Source organism: Brachypodium distachyon, chromosome 4 (assembly GCF_000005505.3).
Source record: "Brachypodium distachyon strain Bd21 chromosome 4, Brachypodium_distachyon_v3.0, whole genome shotgun sequence".
NCBI lineage: Eukaryota > Viridiplantae > Streptophyta > Magnoliopsida > Poales > Poaceae > Brachypodium > Brachypodium distachyon.
Window position 1 is genome coordinate 6426579 of NC_016134.3, and position 17315 is coordinate 6443893.

Sequence of the window (17315 nt, forward strand, 5' to 3'; positions counted from 1 at the left end):
ATTTCCTCCGACCGGAATTACTTGTCACAGATTTAGTACAAACTACAAAGTTGTCCTAAATCAACAAGTAATTCCAGCCAGAGGGAGTAGCTAGACTTTAACAAACCTACTCATCTATCTGCACTATGCAATCACTCCCTTCATTTCAACCATAACAAACTAAACACTTATAATAACAACTTTTGTGCACCTTGCCATCAATCATATCATATACTTGCACAGTTTTTATCTTCCACTGCCCGACCAGGTGAAAGGTACACGCCGCTACACAGATATTTAGTGGCGTGCGTTTTTGAATGAGCACATGCGAAGGCAAAATGTTGACACATGCAGAGTATATATATAACACATCACAAGGGACAAGATCTGTCCTTGATGGGAACTCAACGATTCTTCCCCATGTTGTTCTTAACCAAACTTGCAAGCTTAGATTAGAAATGGTGACTAGCTGACGTCAACGACATAATGGGTGCATTGCATTTCAGCACACACAATATGAACATCGCCAGAACAGTACATTTACTGACCTAGGCATGACGCAGAAATCAAGGGGCATGTTCACAGAAATCCAGTGTATTTCCCGCTAAAAAACGGAAAATAACACTTTTACAGATGGGGACTAATAGTCTCGGCTAAGTGATGTAAAGCGCATAACTGGGAAATACTGAGCTTCATAAAGAGGGAAAAGGAAAGAGGCTACAAACTGATGTAAGCACGAGGGAACTGAGAGGCATATGGCGGCAAGCAATGATGTCCTCCTGATGAAGAAAGTAGATGTGTACATGCATGTACTTGTTCCAATTTCTGGAGTGACAATGAAAAACATATGGAAGGATATTGCTTCAGCTTTCAGCATGTCATGCAAAGGTCACCACTCATTTTTATTCTTTTCAATTGCATATAAGCTTTTCCACACAGGTCATGAATTGACTTCGGAAGAGCTACTGTCGTTTCCCAGCTGAGGTGGCGGCAGTGTTTGAGGTCGACGATGACTCTACCTGACCACAAGCCCTTATAACTGCTTCGTTCTGAAAACAAACATTGCAAAATGTTACTGGCCTGATACAGAATATGACATGGAGGGCTCATAGCAGGTTAAACCCAGCATGAACAATGGAAATCTAACAAGTGAGAGCACATGAAACCATGACACTACTGGTCGTCCCTTAACTCTGTCTCATGTCACATACCAACTCGTTAGGGTTTACAGAGTATATACACAATCGCAAGTTTCTAACAAAAGATGTGCATGAGGTCCCACGGCCCACCCATCATGTTGTTACAAATTAATGTGATAAATTTTACATTTTATTAGGAAGTATAAATAATTTCCATCAGCAATGTTCAACATAAATCATAATTTCAAAGTTATGATAATCTTGAATTTCTGTAACAAAATGTCCAAATTCTCAGAATCCCAGTGCACGTACATAATTCTGTCATACAAATCAGCTGATGCCAGTTATAAACTTGGGTTGCCTGAGAATGACACTGTAATGAACATCTACTCCTTTTGTTCAAGAATGTATGGCATTTCAGACATAAAACCTCTATTTATAGGAGTATGTACTGAAGAGATTGTAATTTAATATCTTATGAAAAACACTTGGGAAAAAAGATACCATTCCACATTGCCCTTTTTACAAGAAAAACACATTCTTTTTCTTATAAAAAGAACACCTGCCACTATGAAGTGCCTTTATATGTTTGACAAGTTTGAGAGAGTAATGGAAAAATTACTTTAAAAGAAACTACAGCGCATTAAGCTCCTTACAACAAAACTATATTCACCTGTGAGCACAGAAAAAATCGAACTGACCTGAACCATAATTTGTTAAAAAAAAGGCTTAAGAGGTAAACAAAAGACCAGCCAAAGTTCGCGCAATACTTTTGTGAAGCAACATTGGAAACACATTTCGTGGGAAATGCACATATAAATCATTTTTATCGCTAGAGAGCAAAATGGGTTGGAACTTGATAAAATAGATGAGAGTAAACAAAAAGGGTGAAGTGATGTCCTGATGGGGAAGTCAAGGAAGGGCCTAACATCTAAGTTTCCTAAAAGTGACTTTCTGTTATAAACTAACATTACTATTTATGTGACAGCACTATTTATTCAACAGAACCAGAAGAATACCATTGACAACATTACTATTCATAGAGAAGAGGGATGAAGAGTGCAGAAAATTGATAATAAGATGTTGCGGGACACTATACAGGTACTTGGTGGTCTAAACTCTGAAGGTTCGACAAACTAATGAATCCTAAAAAGCAGCAGCTATGAGGGTTTGAAATATTTGGGCAACAACTCTGGTCTCAAGTGTTGTAATTCGATGCTCGATTTAGTCCCAACATAGTATCTGTTTACATGCCAATCCCGTGCCTGCTTGGAGCCAGTCTATCGCTACGCCCTCCGTTCCAAATTATAGCGCGCCCTCGTATTTCGAGCTTCAACTTTGACCAATAAAATGTGGGTTATGTGGCACAAAATTATACCATACAGAAAAGCTAATTTTTATATCAAATAACTCATATATAAATTGTCTAACTCATGGTCAAAGTTAAATCTCGAAAACTGTGGTGCAACTCGTCCTTACACTTATAAAGATTCGAGTTGGTGGTTGTCCGTTCACCCTATCGAGACTACTCCCTAGCTTGTTAGATAATCATTTGATTGCCACCCGTGCAATGTGATATTTTGATAGTAGTTGATGGTTTGACGTATACTTTTGAGATAATTGTTTTCTCAAATAAATATTTTGGGAGAATTCTTATTTAGCACAAAATAAGAAAATATGAGCACATAAATATTAAAAACGCATGCATGTAATATATGACAGTTGAAGTGACCATAGCACTAGACATGACTACTGATAAGTAAAATGATCTGCTTTTTATCTGGACATAACTTAGGACTATACAGATGTCAGATGCACCTTGCTCCCTAGGGTCCTATTAGTTCTTACATGTTAATTGGTACTTTGTTGATGCACAATTTCAATTCTTCAGCATAGAAGGTATTAGTTATTTATTGCCTCACTTATGCACAGTTCCCATCCTTACGCATAGGTGTCAAGTGCATATATACCAACGAATGTACAGACACTTGCTTTAGATTATGGTATGTCTTAGATTATATGCCCTCCCTTCTTTTCAGTCATCACACATCAGTGGTCCATAATAGGTAGAGGTTTCAGAGAGACTGTAAGTGCTCAGCTGTAATACCCTAAAATTTGGAATAGATACTAACTGAGGGTTATAAGAAAAGGTAAAAAAAATGCAACTTTTAAGCAGTAGCTCACGCAGAAGATGCAGAGACCACGGTTGGGTTCATCTCATTGAGTCGAACAAAATGGAGTACAAGTTTGTTTAACTTGGAATAAGAATAAAATTTGGACGTCACGGTGAATCTGCAATTGGACTTGACTTAGTGTTTGTCTTGCGTTCAAATTCAGGATGAAAGGTTTAAGAAGCATAATATAAAGGGGGTAGGTAACCTCCAACAGATGCACTAGCGCTGCCCGCACCAGCGCCCCAGCACCACCTCATTAAATCTAAAGCAACATCCACATCTACTCTGCTTGCATCACCAAACCTCAAGGGAAACGAGTCACTGTGTCCTCACATGAAGCCAACAACGAACAAGTAGGAAGGTGATAAGAAGCCATGCGAAGAAAAGAGTAAAAAAACAATCATAGATACTGTGACAAAACAGAGCAGAAATCCCATCCATAGGCGGAGTTATTAGGTGAGAAAAGAGAAAGGAAAGTTCACGGATTTAAACAAATTTTGTGAGATTCATGTCCAATTTGGGTTCCAACCTTTAGGACGATAAGATTCCCCATGTAATCCCCAGGCAAGGATGAGCGATATGCAGAACAATTTTATGCCCGTATAAGTTTTGGTTGGTCCTAGATCATAGTTCAGAAATCTTATTAAAAATCAGATATTGATTCGTGAATTATTTTTAAGTTAGCTCTAAGACAGAAGTTATACAGTTTGTTCATAGCTTTTCAACAATACCAAATGCATAAATCCAACAAGCACATGGAAACAATGCTGCTGATTGGAATTTTTAATTGATTAAGGTTTCTGTTTAGGATGATCGCATCATCATGCAGGTAGAACTAAATTTTGGTCACAACATGAAGGATCTAATTTTTTTTATGTAGATATCTATAGAGGTGCCATTTGCTGTGTTAGGATAAGCGAAAATAAAGATAAAAACTAAACAATGGCAAATCTGAGTTTATGCAAGTTGGATATTTGAGAAAGAGAAGTTAAAGTTAAAAGAGATTTATTGTGAGGGCTTATGAGTGTACTTAGTTCTTATCTTGTGGTTCTATTGATATTGTTTCTTAAACATTGTTTGCTCTAGAGGTTTCACGGCCCCATGCGGCCATACCAAGGGTAAATCTTCGGTTATTCTCACCTCCTGAAAATGCAGAGAGACCAAAATTAAGAAACAATATCGAAAGAGCCATAAGATTTAATGTCATCCAAAAGATACGAGGAAAAATCTAACTGGCACACATGTACCAGTTAGTCTTCCCATGCTGCACCCAGACGTCTGTTTGAACTTGCGAGATGCTTCTCCATGTCTCTTCCTTCTCCTTCTCTCAACCCATCCATCTCTACGGTTTCACCTGCCCTCAAAAGCACTACTTTCCCTTACGCTCCTCCACCTTGCTATATCTGAGACTATAGGAGCAGCCTCTTGCATCTTTGCCGGCAAAACCGCCCTGCGTGTGAGAGACAGAAGGCAAGGGAGGTCATGATCCTCACTGGCATCTCCTCGATATCCATCTCCTACATGGTCATGTTCTGGCCACCGGCAACGCATCGAGCAACCAGTATTTATGAGCTGATGGCGCTCACCCCGGCTCCTTATTCCATTCCAGCGAGCTTCACCCTGGGAGACAGATCTACCCGCCGTGGTGCTGCCCCATCCAGTGTCTCCCCATGCCTCCACTCCACAGCCGCCTATTCCCATTTTGCTCAGGAAGCCAGCCAAGTAAGCAGGACAACGGCGAGTAGCAGTTGAGGCCAGGATTCTTGGCCCACAAGAGCTCAGGCTGGTCTGGTTTCAAGATCTCACCGCTTCTAATTTTGATTCATGCTAATGTTTATTGACATACACTATTTGAAGGGATAAAAAGTTGATTTTCCGCTTACCACAAAACAGATACAATTAAATCTATAAAGAAAATATTGTTGGAATTTGTACCTGTTTTTTAAGAAAAAATTGTGAAGAAAAATGGTTGTGTTTGTACCTGAATAGCCATGTTGTATAAAGCGCAGCCTGATGAAGAACAAGTTACAAGGATTTATTCCAACAGTGAAGGATAAGGTGCTGGTGCTCAGATGTTAAAATTTGATAATAAGTTAAATTTTGATGGTTAAAATCTGCAATACCATTCCAGTGAAGGCCAACCTAGAGTTGAACAGGAGACCTATTTAAGTTACATATTGATGCTTGTCAGCCATGGTGCAGCATTTAAGATTAATTCTCTCCCTGTTGAATAACAGTGTTCTCAGTTTGTACATGGATCTCATGTCCTGCTCTTCAGATGCTGTGTGACCTCTGCTTTCATGGTGCTCAAATTTTATCTGTTTGTGGTCTCTCAAAATTGGATCCATAATTTGCTTAGAAGCTAGGAAATCACACTGTACTGTTTTGAAGATATTAATACTTAATAAGAGCCAATGAGAGCATAGATTCACGCAGAAGCTAAACTCAAGTAGAAATGTAGCACTTGGCATGCCTTGCTTGATACAAATTCTGTGTTTTAGACTTTATACACCAACCTTGGGTGGATTTGGTTTGAAATATTAAGGGCTAGAATGTTATAAATTGTATGGCCACTTTCTACTTCTGTTGTTGTGCTGTGGAAATTGTATGGCCACTTTCTGCTTCTGTTGCTCAAGCACTGAAATAATTGTTTCATGTCTTCCAATTTAACATGCACTCTCAGGCACAATACTAGTTAAAATCCATGGCTACTATTAATACACATCTTTGCTTTGAGCTTGAACTTATTTCAGGGTAGCACTGGTCATCAGTTTACCTCATCCTAGTTACCAGGTTATTCAGTAGAAACTTATCACCATAGTGTGCCAATTATGAGACAGTTACCATTAAAGAGCCTTACAAAAGTACTAGGAACCTATTTCCTCTGAGCTAGTAGTCATCAAAGTGTAGCATTAGTCATCAGCTTATCTAATCCCAGTTACCAGGTTCTCTACTACACAATTACATCGATCTATTAAGGGGTAGCGCTGGTACCAGTTTATCTGACCCTAGATACAAAGTTATACAGTACACAACTACAACCACAGTATGGTACCAGTTTATCTGACCCTGGAACATGTTTCCTGGGAGCTTGAAGCCATTAATGGTAGCATTAGTCATCAGTTTATTTATGCCTGGCTACCAGTTTATTTAAGCCATTAATGGTAGCATTAGTCATCAGTAGCCCAAGCATTGTCACCAACAACTCATATGAATAGATGAGGAGGCTCAAGGTCAGGGTCAACTCCTCTCTACGTGCATGAAAGGAGAAGAGGTTGTGTGAGAAAATTCAAGGGAGAGCACTTAACATGAGTGGAATATGGCGAGACGTTAATGATTTACCCAGACTTTCCCTGACTTTGTGTTGCTCACGAGCCAAACTCAAGTTACCTCCCCACTAGAACCAAGTAGAACACAAGTATCACACTTCATCTGATAGGCCAAACAAGCACACAGTTTCTTGATTTTTCTATTAAGCAGATATAACTTTGGGATGCCACATAGCATCTGGAGGAATCCTCTGCAGCAACCCTCTGAAATAATCTTAACCAGGACCCTCTAGAATGATTACATGCGGCCAAATAATAGTGCGTGTGTCCTTAATCCTAATCCTAATGCTTTAAATCCTGAAACATTTAACCTTTCTGGGATCACAAAATGTACAGCATAGTTCCTAAATCCTAATACTTCTAGTCTTGAAGAACTTAGCCTTTTGCTGCCAGTGAACTCAAACACTGTATCCTAAATCCAAGTACTTCTAATTTTGATGCACTTTAGCTTCTGCTACCATTAAATATATGACGTGGTACACTAAAAGTTTAAATCCTAATACTTCTAATCTTGATGCAAATCTCTTCTCCAAGCAAATCTACATCAGGGTATCCTGATACTTCTAACATTTAAGCACTTAATCTTATGCTACAAGCATATCTACTTTGACACATCCGATCCTAAATCGACTCCATCAAGAGTCCCTGGAACTTTGGTGGTAGTATGAATGCTTCGCTACTACTAGTATGGTCATGTGAGAGGAAGAAAATCTCAAAACTAGCTCAGAACACAAATCCAATTCTGACCACACAGATTTACAGCAAGATCCTCTAGGTCACATACACTCAGCCACTGAGGAGCATTAACATATCCATTTTCACTCCTCAAAACCATAGCTAACTTCACAATGTGCATCAATACATGAACTCTCTCCTATTTAATGACAAACAAGTATGCTATAACAAATTCAAGAAGACAAAACCAATCCAACTGATAGCCGTTTGCTACAAAAAATTTACCAGTTGTACGCCGGGTGGAATTGCTACTCCAATAGAAGACGCAGCATAGCAATACAAAATTGATGGCCATATGTGAAGAGCAAACTGTTACCATGGCCAAGATTCAGGGCAAGCAAAGAATTGACCGTTTCTGCTGACCACACGAATCGCGACATGGTCCACATGGATAGGGAGGACAAAGATATCATCCCAGATAGTTGCAGTAAACAAACTGTCGCCGCACCCACATGAGTAATATCTGATTGCAGGGAGTAGGAAGAGATGGAGGAGCGTGGATGGGTCCTGGTGTTACCTGCCAGAGGCGCTTAAGGCGTTTCTTGGCGTTGTTCTTGCGGGTGGTAGTGAGCTTGATCCGCTTCCACAGCAGGCCCGGGGCATCGTTCCTCTTCACCACCTCCAGCGCCCGCGTCGCCCAGAACGCACCGGCGCCGCCAAACAGCCCGCCGCCCGCCATTGGTGGATCGGTCGGTAGCTTCCTCTTTTCCTGCTCGCTTCCTTGGCGGCGGCGGCGGCGGCGGCGGCGGCGGAGGTTTTAGGAAAGGGTTTGCGTTTTGGGCCTGCAGCTCCGGTGGGCCGCGATTTACTGACTGGCGTGGAACTGCCGGTGACGTCTGTAGCAGTAGTTGAATAAAAAAAGAACAAACCTCAAAATACACCAAAATACAACGTCTTTCTTTGTGCTTGACACAAATGCCCGTCTTAAATAAAAATGTCACATGTGAGTTATTGCTCCAGGCTCTACCCGTAAGCGACACAGTCGTGTGGTATTTTGTCAAACACAATGTAAACCGTGGTACTGCTAAGACAAAATAAAAAAATACTCCTTTCTCATCCTAATCTATAATTTATAACTATATTAAAAAATACGGACCGTTCTTCGCCTGTCTTTTCGTCGTTTGTCAAACGCCTTGCCTCCATGCACTCCTACGCTCCCGACGCCCTTGGTTCGCCCCAGCTTCCACGACCTCCTCGCCCGCCTCAGCCCCGCCATCACCTCCCTCTTCGTCCACCATGGCGCCGACAACCGAAAAAGGAAAGCCACGCCCATCGTTTCTCACGGATCCTCCCCAGCGCACCAACCTCATCTCCGTCTCCGCGCCGCACGCCGCCTCCTCTCATCTCTGTCTCCACGCCTCCGCACGCCGCCTCCTTCACCCTCCTCTCCCCGCCTCGGCCATGCGTTCCGGACCGCGCCTCTTCTCACCCTCAGCCTCCTGGACCTGGTCCGTGGCCGCCGTCGAGCTGGGCGCGTTTCCCCCGGGTTCGTGTACGGCGGGGACGAAGGAGGTACGGTGTGCGTGGCGTTGTCAGGGGGTGCAGGCAGCGCTGTCATCGCGACGGTCGGGCTTGCCAACCTAAAATTAGAGTGGTCAGAGTTTCAGGCGGCGAGAAAGAGGCGGAGCGTAGACAGGGGCGATTTATTCGAGTCTCTCAGCCACGAGCTGAAGGCACGGCGCTGGTGGCGGCAGGTGGACCGTGGACTGGTGTCGTCGTCGGCATGCTCGGTATGCCGTTGTTTCTCTCTAAACTGTCCGTCGAGTGATCAGGCTTTACTTGCTTTTTCGCCGGGCTATTGTTCACGCTCATGTCTTTGCTTTGTTTTCTCAGATCAGTCCTGAAAGCGCAAGCAGGAGGAAATAGGGAGTGACACGGTCGACGTCTGTCGATTTTGTTCTTTCTGAGCTTGCCGGCCCTTATTTGGGGCCTTGGGTGGCGATGGTGCTTGTATGTGAAGGAGATGGGGGTAATGTGTGGGGTGCGGGGTTGTGGTGGGTTGGGTTACTCAGTTTGAGTGTTCTAGAGTTCAGAGTATATTTTTGTTACTTTCAGTTTCTGATTCTGATTTCTCATGATTTGTTCATTTCTTTCAGCTGCAGTCGACGGCCAACAAGCATGGATTAGTTTTGTTGCATGATGTGGAGGAATCAGAGTATTACAATAATTTTAAAGCCTGTTTTATAAGCCTACAGACCCCAAGAGTAAATTTCAAGAGGTTTTTTTATGTGTGCGGTCTCATGAATGTTGAACCTTAATCATTGTGCTATATACATATCTGGTCACACTGAATTTGTTACTGTATTATTTTTGTCATAGCACATGAGGTATGTCGTGTGTAATTCGGTTGACGAATTTTTGTTGCGGCAGGGTAACGAGCTAGCTGTTCTTTTGGTGGTCTAACTATTTCTCAGTCCGTTCTAAGTACCTTTCATATCTTTTCAAGAATATTTTTTTATTTGTGTAGTGAAATAGTTTTATGGTGCCCTCAAAAGGTTGACGAATCTGATACTGCAAGAAAATTATCAAACATAATATATTGTTGTCTTTTAAGTGAGTAGAGTATCGAGACAAATCTTTGGAAGAAATATTTTTAAAAGTGATGTTTGGTGATCATCAAAGAAGACCAAAATAAAGTAGTTGATGCATGTGTTTTTTTATGAAAAAATTATAAGAAAAATCTCTACAACATAATTGTGAGCATCAAGATTTCAACCCTCGTGGGTGGAGTCATGTACTCACAACTCCACCACAACATCAAGAGGTTCATCCCAAGATGCATATGTTTTCGAGTGTATCTTTTTATTTTTGTTGTTCCTTTGCAGCACACGGGATCGGCAGTGGGGATAGGTGGAGAATTGCCAGGAATACGAGCGGAGCGGAGCACGGTAGCTGTAAGATTTGATGCATGTTTTCGAGTGTACCATTTTATTTTGTTGTTCCGCTGCAACGCGCCGGCATTTCAGCCATTTAAATTTAAAATTTAAATGTCATTTTAGATTTTGATTCCCCCCCCCCCCCCCCCCCCCCAAAATAACTGTGATGCCCAAACTAACTCATTGGCATTATCTGCTCGTGCAGTGAAAAAGTTTAGTGCTCGGATTGGCCACGAGACTGCATGATTAGTTCTAGCGAAAATTAGGTACAGCGGCGGGGCGTGCGCTGAAAAGGCGCTGGATAGAGTGCGTTTGCTAGCGATTGGTGGTGGAAAAAAAATAACTACTCTCTCTGTCCGCCTTTACCAGACTTGTAATTTGAGCAGCCTAGTCCATCTATAGTAGGCGTATTGATTTTTTTAAATACCGGTAGCATTTTTGCTTTTAGTCTGACAACTGCAGTTGGGCAGGCGGCTTGGGTGCACACATGCGCTGGGGGCAGTTTCGTCCAAAAAGCAAACTTCCTGGACTGACTTGGTACTAGTGACAAAACTAATACCCCTAAAAGCGAACGGAGGGAGTAACATTCTTAACTGTTGTTGTTGTTCTCGACAACAACAAGAGTAAGGGGTGTCAAAACTTGATGGCAAAATGCGTAAAAAGTAAGCATGTATGCCGGTCTCATAGCGAAAGTCGCTGTACACTTGTACAAGTTGCGATTTGGGCCTCTACCTCCGGTGGGCCACGAATTACTAGTGACTGACTGGCGTGGGACCGCCTGTGACGCCTGTACTAGTGGTTGAATGAAAACAAGTCTTTGCGTTTTGACGCAAATGCCATCTGAGTTATTGACCGATTTGAGATTGTGCTTTGATATGAAAGCTTTATCTCTGAGTTGTGCCATGTGACATTCTTCTTGTGACACAGTGGTGTGATATTTTGTCAAACACAATGTAAAGTGTGACAAAACCCTTGATAGCCAAAGTCATTAAATTTACTCCCTCAAACCTACCTAAAACCAATAAAAAAAAATCCAAAGCTTGTTGGCCTTCAGCCAATGCGGTAGAGGGAGTTAAGGGACAGGGACGCAAATTCAATGCAGTTGCTGCAGGTGACTTTGTGTGGCTGACATGTTGGCTCACATGTCAGCCACATAAAGTCACCTGCAGCACATCACTGAATCTTTCTTCAAGGGACAGAAGGGTAGGGGAGAGGAGAAATTAACTGTAGTTAATGGGGTGCGGGCCATCTGAATAAATGGGAATTATCAATCCTCTGATGATCAGTCTTACTAGGAAAACCGGCCTTAGATTTAGATTTTGTGAATCTGAATTTTTAGGAGACCGGTCTTAGATATCCAGACTGAGAGAGTAGAAAATATATTTTTTTTACAATTTGTGAGCGCGTCATTCTTTGTGAAAAAAGAGAGAGTAAGTCAATAGTTATGTTTCTACAAACCTTAAAAATTTAAACCCAAAATCAACTTAGAAGGAAAAAAAGACAAACGCAACCGTGAAAATAAGAGCCTAGAGCTTGGATTGGGGCTCACAGTATGTAGTCTAAGCAAAAAAAAAAAAAATGTACCTTGGCCCAGGGTCTTACCAATAACTAGACGGTCATGCTCATATCATACACAATAACTTGAAATCTCAGAAAGTGGATGAAAACTTCTTATAAAAATCTAAGTTGGTGGTCGTATGTACACTTCATTGAAACTATTATCTTTTGCCTTTAAGTTAAATGTAACTGAACCATTCTATATGATACATGTATGTATCAATGTAATTGAACCCATTCAACATTATACATGTTTGCATCAATGGTATTCTGACTATTATTGTCTGGACTGATGTAATATTTTGAGACAATTGTTAGTTATTGAGCAAATAATTTAGGAGTACAAGGATATAAAACCACATTTAGAAAACTCACGCAAAATAATAATACTAGCAAAGCACGTGAATTTTGCTACTCCTAGTTGATATTATAAAATATAAGTATTTTTATCACAATAATTGTGAATATAGATTCTACTTGACTTTCAATTTGCATTTCCTTTCGCCAATCTAGACTGAAAACAAGACATAGATGCAGGGGTTATGATCCATGTCCCCAAAAGTAAGATGTAAAACTAAGAAACCACGATCGTAAGAATCAAGGAAATTATTGAAGAATGAAATCTCTGTCTTGTTCCATTGATTGAAGATATATTTATACAAGGGGAAGGGACACCAATACATGCATTGGTGTCCCAAGTTTTGGCATTCACGTCCTAATTTTGGGAAAATTGGGACACGAACAGTTACAACACTAGCTGTCTAATTAACTATTAACTAACTATTAATTAACCCTAATTGATCATAAATAATTATTCTCAACACTCCCCCTTGATCAATTTGCTCCGTTGATTTGTATATTCTTGAATCATCATGGAATCTTGTAATCATGTAATTTCCTCCAAAAACCCTGTGGGAAAAATATTGAGGAAATAATAATAATATTGATATGTTATGAAAACTACCTTTAAAAACCCAATGGGAAAAATAAGAAGAAAATGGTATAATATATTTTGAATATTGTCTCTTGATAATTCATATGGAATTATGTGAACAATAAATATGTCTTGTATATTATCCAAAAAACCCCGGTGGGGAAATAGAAAATATGACATATAACCTCATGTTAATATTCTCTCATTAAAAACCTTTAATGAGAAACTAGTGAGTAAAACTCATAATAGGAAAAGAGTGCAATATGATGTTATGAACACGTTAAGTTCAGGTGAATATTCCCCCTGATGCTTGCAAATTTTTAAGTCGTTGCATACCAATCCCATATACACATTTCTGAAATGTGGAGTTGGGTAAGGACTTAGTGAACAAATAAGCGAGGTTATCACATGATTTGGTTTGCAAAATATTTATCTCCCCATTTTGTTGTAATTCATGAGGATAGAATAGTTTAGGTGCAATATGTTTAGTTATATTGCTCTTTATATAACCTGTTTGCATATGAGTAACACAAGCAGAATTATCCTCATAAATAATTGTTGGTGATTCAATCAAACCAATACCACATGATTGTTGTATGTGGTTAATCACTCTGCGTAGCCATACACTTTCACGAGATGCTTCGTATAAAGCTATTATTTCCGAATGACTTGTGGATGCCACTAGAGTCTGCTTGAAAGACTTCCATGATATGGTTGTCCCACCGTGTAGGAACACGAAACCGGTCTGGGATCTGGCAATGTGGGATCAGATAAATAGCCAGCATTAGTGTATCCGATTAATTCAGAGTCTTGGTTTTCCTTTTGGAAATATAGACCAGATCTTTAGTGCCTAGTAAGTAGCGAAAAACTTGCTTGACTCCTACCCAATGGCGTTTTGTTGGAGCTGCGCTATGTCTAGCTAGTAAATTTATTGCAAATGCAATATCCGGCCAGGTGAAATTTGCTATATACATTAATGCTCCAATGGCACTAAGATATGGGAATTCGGATCTCAAAATTTCCTCTCCATCACCTTTTGGTCTGAATGGATCTTTCTCTACGTCTAGAAATCGAATTACCATAGGTGTTTTGCATGGATAGGGTTTGTCCATGTTAAATTTCTCCAAGATTTTCTGGATATATGTAGCTTGGTGAACCAATATTCCCGAAGGAAGGTGCTCAAGTTGTAAACCTAAGCAGAACTTGGTTTTACCCAAATCTTTCATTTCAAATTCCGTCATTAGATGATTACGAGCTTCATCTATATCTTGTTTGTTGCCAATGATGTTTAAATCATCAACATATACAGAGATAATGCAAAATCCTGTCTTGGATTTCTTGATGAATACACATGGGCAGTCATCATTGTTAGAGTAACCCTTTTTAATGAGAAACTCACTTAGTCGGTTGTACCACATTCTACCCGACTGTTTTAAACCGTATAAAGATTTATTCAACTTTACACATTACATGTTGCGTCTTGCGTTAGTATTCGGAATTTGGATTCTATCAGGAACCTTCATGTAAATGTCCGAATCTAATGACCCATAAAGATATGAAGTCACGACGTCCATCAACTGCATAGATAGACAATTCTGAACAGACAATGAGATTAAATATCGGAAACTAATTCTACTCATAACCGGAGAATATGTTTCATTGAAATCAATGCCGGGTCTCTGCGTGAACCCTTGTGCTACTAGGCTTTCTTTGTATCTCACCACCTCATTGTTTTCGTTCCTTTTCTGGACAAAAACCCATTTGAATCCCACTGGGAAAACATTTGGAGGTGTAGGTATTACTTCTGTAAATACCTTCCTTTCATTGAGCGAGGCTATTTCTGCTTGAATTGCATCCTTCCATTTAGGCCAGTCGGAGCGTTTTTCACACTTGGCTATGGTCTTTGGATCATGATCATTTAGAAGGTTGTTTGCAATCTTTGTAGAGAAATAAGTGTCGACAAACCTAGTCCTTCTATTGTATATTTCTCCAGTGTCTAAGTAATTTGGGAAAATTTCGTTTACCTTTGGTGACTGTTCGTGATTTCCCATTGCGGTTAAGTCCAGGTTTTCCGATGTCCCAGCATCAGTAATTGAGTGCACTATTGAGCTGGGTTGTGGATGTTGGTTATCCACTGGGCGTATATTATCCATTTGATCTCGGTCAATCAAATGTTGACTCAAATTTGTTGTTGTAGAAGGAGGTTCAGAAGGTTTATTCTTCTGTTTTCTTTGCCGCGGCTCCTTCGTTTGTTCTTTTTGTTGCTTGCTGGAAGCTAGATCCTTTTTAGTTGTCGTACCTCTGCTCCTCTTCCTTTGAACGGTAGGTGCAGGAGGTTGAGTAGTTTTTATAGGTACCTCTACTCTTTCGGGTACGTTCTGTGCAGGATTATAGGATTTAGTTACACCTTTGTAATCAACAAATGCGTCTGGTAAATTGTTTGTAATATGTTGCAAATTTATTATTTTCTGAACTTGTTGTTCAGTTTCTTGAGTACATGGATCTGAGGCGGAAATACCTTGGACATTCCAATTGATTTCCTGGCATTCTTGTTTTTGGTACTTTAAGTCTCCCCCTAATGCCGGGAAATAATCCTCATTAAAAATACAATCAGCGTACCGGGCAGTGAATAGATCCCCTGTGAGAGGTTCTAGGTACTTGATAATTGACGGTGATTTGTACCCCACATAGATCCCCAATTTTCTATGAGGTCCCATTGATGTACGTTGTGGTGGTGAGATCGGTACATATGTAGCGCAACCGAATTTTTGTAGATGGAAAATACTTGGTGGATTTCCATGTACTAATTGAAGGGGAGAAGTAGTATGACATGCAGTTGGTCGCGATTGAATTAAATCAGCGGCATGTATAACCGCATGACCCCAACAAGTTGTTGGTAAATTACAATTCTGTAATAAAGGTCTTGCAATAAACTTAATTCTCTTAATAAAAGATTCAGCCAAACCATTTTGTGTGTGGACATATGGGACTGAGTGCTGAACTTCGATTCCTAATGCCATGCAATAATCATTGAAGGCGCGTGAGGAGAATTCAGCGGCATTGTCCATTCGAATTGTTTTAATTCGATATTCTGGATAATGAGCTTTTAGTTTAATTACTTGGTTCATTATCTTTGCGAATGCATGGTTACGTGTGGAAAGTAGACACACATTAGACCATCTTGTAGATGCGTCGATTAATACCATGAAATACCTAAATGGTCCAGATAATGGTTGGATAGGACCACAAATATCTCCTTGAATTCGTTCAAGGAACTAGAGTGGTTCCGCTCGTATTTTAAGATAAGAAGGTCTTAAAATGAGCTTGCCTTATGCACATGCTGTGCATACAAAATCCTAAAATTTTGGGAATTTTGCTTTATTAAGATTATGACCAACATAATTATTAATAATTTTCTGTATCATCCCGATACCGGGGTGACCAAAGTGATCATGCCAAGTCTGGAATGTATTGACATTCTGAAAAATTATTTTGTACGCAACATGGGCTACAAGTTTTATATATGTATAGTACAATCTGGACGATAAAGAAGGAATTTTTTCAAGAATTTGTTTGCCATATCCGTTACTTTTTTTAAATAGGAGAAATTCCTCATTGTTGTCATCGTGGGTTTCAATATGGATCCCATTTTGACAGATATCCCTATAACTTATTAGAGTACGAGTTGAATCGGGATACAATAAAGCGTCCTCGATTATTACTTGTGTACCCATAGCAAGTGTGATGATGGCACGTCCAGAGCCAACAATTAATGTATCGCGTCCATCGATCGTCAAAATATTCCCTTGCATTTTAGTAAGGGTTTGAAAATATTTTGTTTCCCTAAGTATAGTGTTTGTGGTGGCTCTATCCACAAGGCAAAGTTCTTCGTCCATTTTGGATTGACTCCCGTAGTAAACTATATATGGAAAAGAAAGAATTTTAATATCATTCTTAATAGATATATAGAATACATACAAATTTATTGATAATACAATATCGTAATTTACAATACATATGTCAAATATGTAGGTATCAAAGTGCTGATACAATAATGTAATATTACAATATAGATGACAACGGACTATAATTTATTTACAACAATACTTAGGAAGATAAATATAGATAATATCTATTTCGGAGATAGGTGAACTAATTTAGGTCTCCAAACATATCATTTGAAGTGAATTCAATGATCATGTTCTCCGTGCTCATTAGATCCTCAGACGATCGGATTGTCGGGTTGTTGCTTGGGTCCTCCTTGATATCATGCGAACAACCGGCTTCCTTGGAATTGTCGGATTGGAAATTGAAGTGTGATTCAAAACTTGGTCCTTGATGAGCAGGTCGCTTGCGTCCTACGGATTGGAGACACAGAGCTACCAAATGACAAGGGGTATGTCATTTCTTTGTAATATGCTTGTAGCACCCACATTTTTGACAAACTTTAGATTTGTCGTATTGTGGTTTGAAAGTGCCTTTTCCATTTTCCTGTACACGTGGCTTGTTTTTCTTGTTGCGCTTTTGCTTGCTTTTGAAGTTGTTTGGTCGATTAGTCGATCCATTGAACTTGCTGTTTTTTAAAAAATTAG

At 40.0% G+C, this 17315-nt stretch overlaps 1 protein-coding gene and 1 long non-coding RNA gene across 2 annotated transcripts; one reads left to right on the top strand and one right to left on the bottom strand.

Annotated features, from left to right (window-relative positions):
- Nucleotides 1-431: 431 nt before the first annotated feature.
- LOC100837101 lies at nt 432-8185 on the bottom strand. The gene is made up of 2 exons (XM_010238961.3): nt 7874-8185; nt 432-1028 (listed from the first exon to the last, which is right to left on the bottom strand). The coding sequence occupies exons 1-2, from the start codon at nt 8033-8035 to the stop codon at nt 942-944; spliced, it is 249 nt and encodes an 82-aa protein (XP_010237263.1). The 5' UTR covers nt 8036-8185; the 3' UTR covers nt 432-941.
- A 621-nt stretch (nt 8186-8806) lies between these two features.
- LOC112268950 lies at nt 8807-9689 on the top strand. The gene is made up of 3 exons (XR_002960523.1): nt 8807-9086; nt 9190-9325; nt 9453-9689. It is a non-coding gene; the product is annotated as an uncharacterized LOC112268950 (long non-coding RNA).
- Nucleotides 9690-17315: the final 7626 nt, after the last annotated feature.

Bases quoted from the DNA above. Each gene is read 5' to 3' on its own strand.
- LOC100837101 (XM_010238961.3), bottom strand. From the start codon at position 8,035: ATGGCGGGCGGCGGGCTGTTTGGCGGCGCCGGTGCGTTCTGGGCGACG. The intron at 1,029-7,873 runs GTAACACCAGGA...GTTTGTTTTCAG, and splicing joins GCCTTAAGCGCCTCTGGCAG to AACGAAGCAGTTATAAGGGC.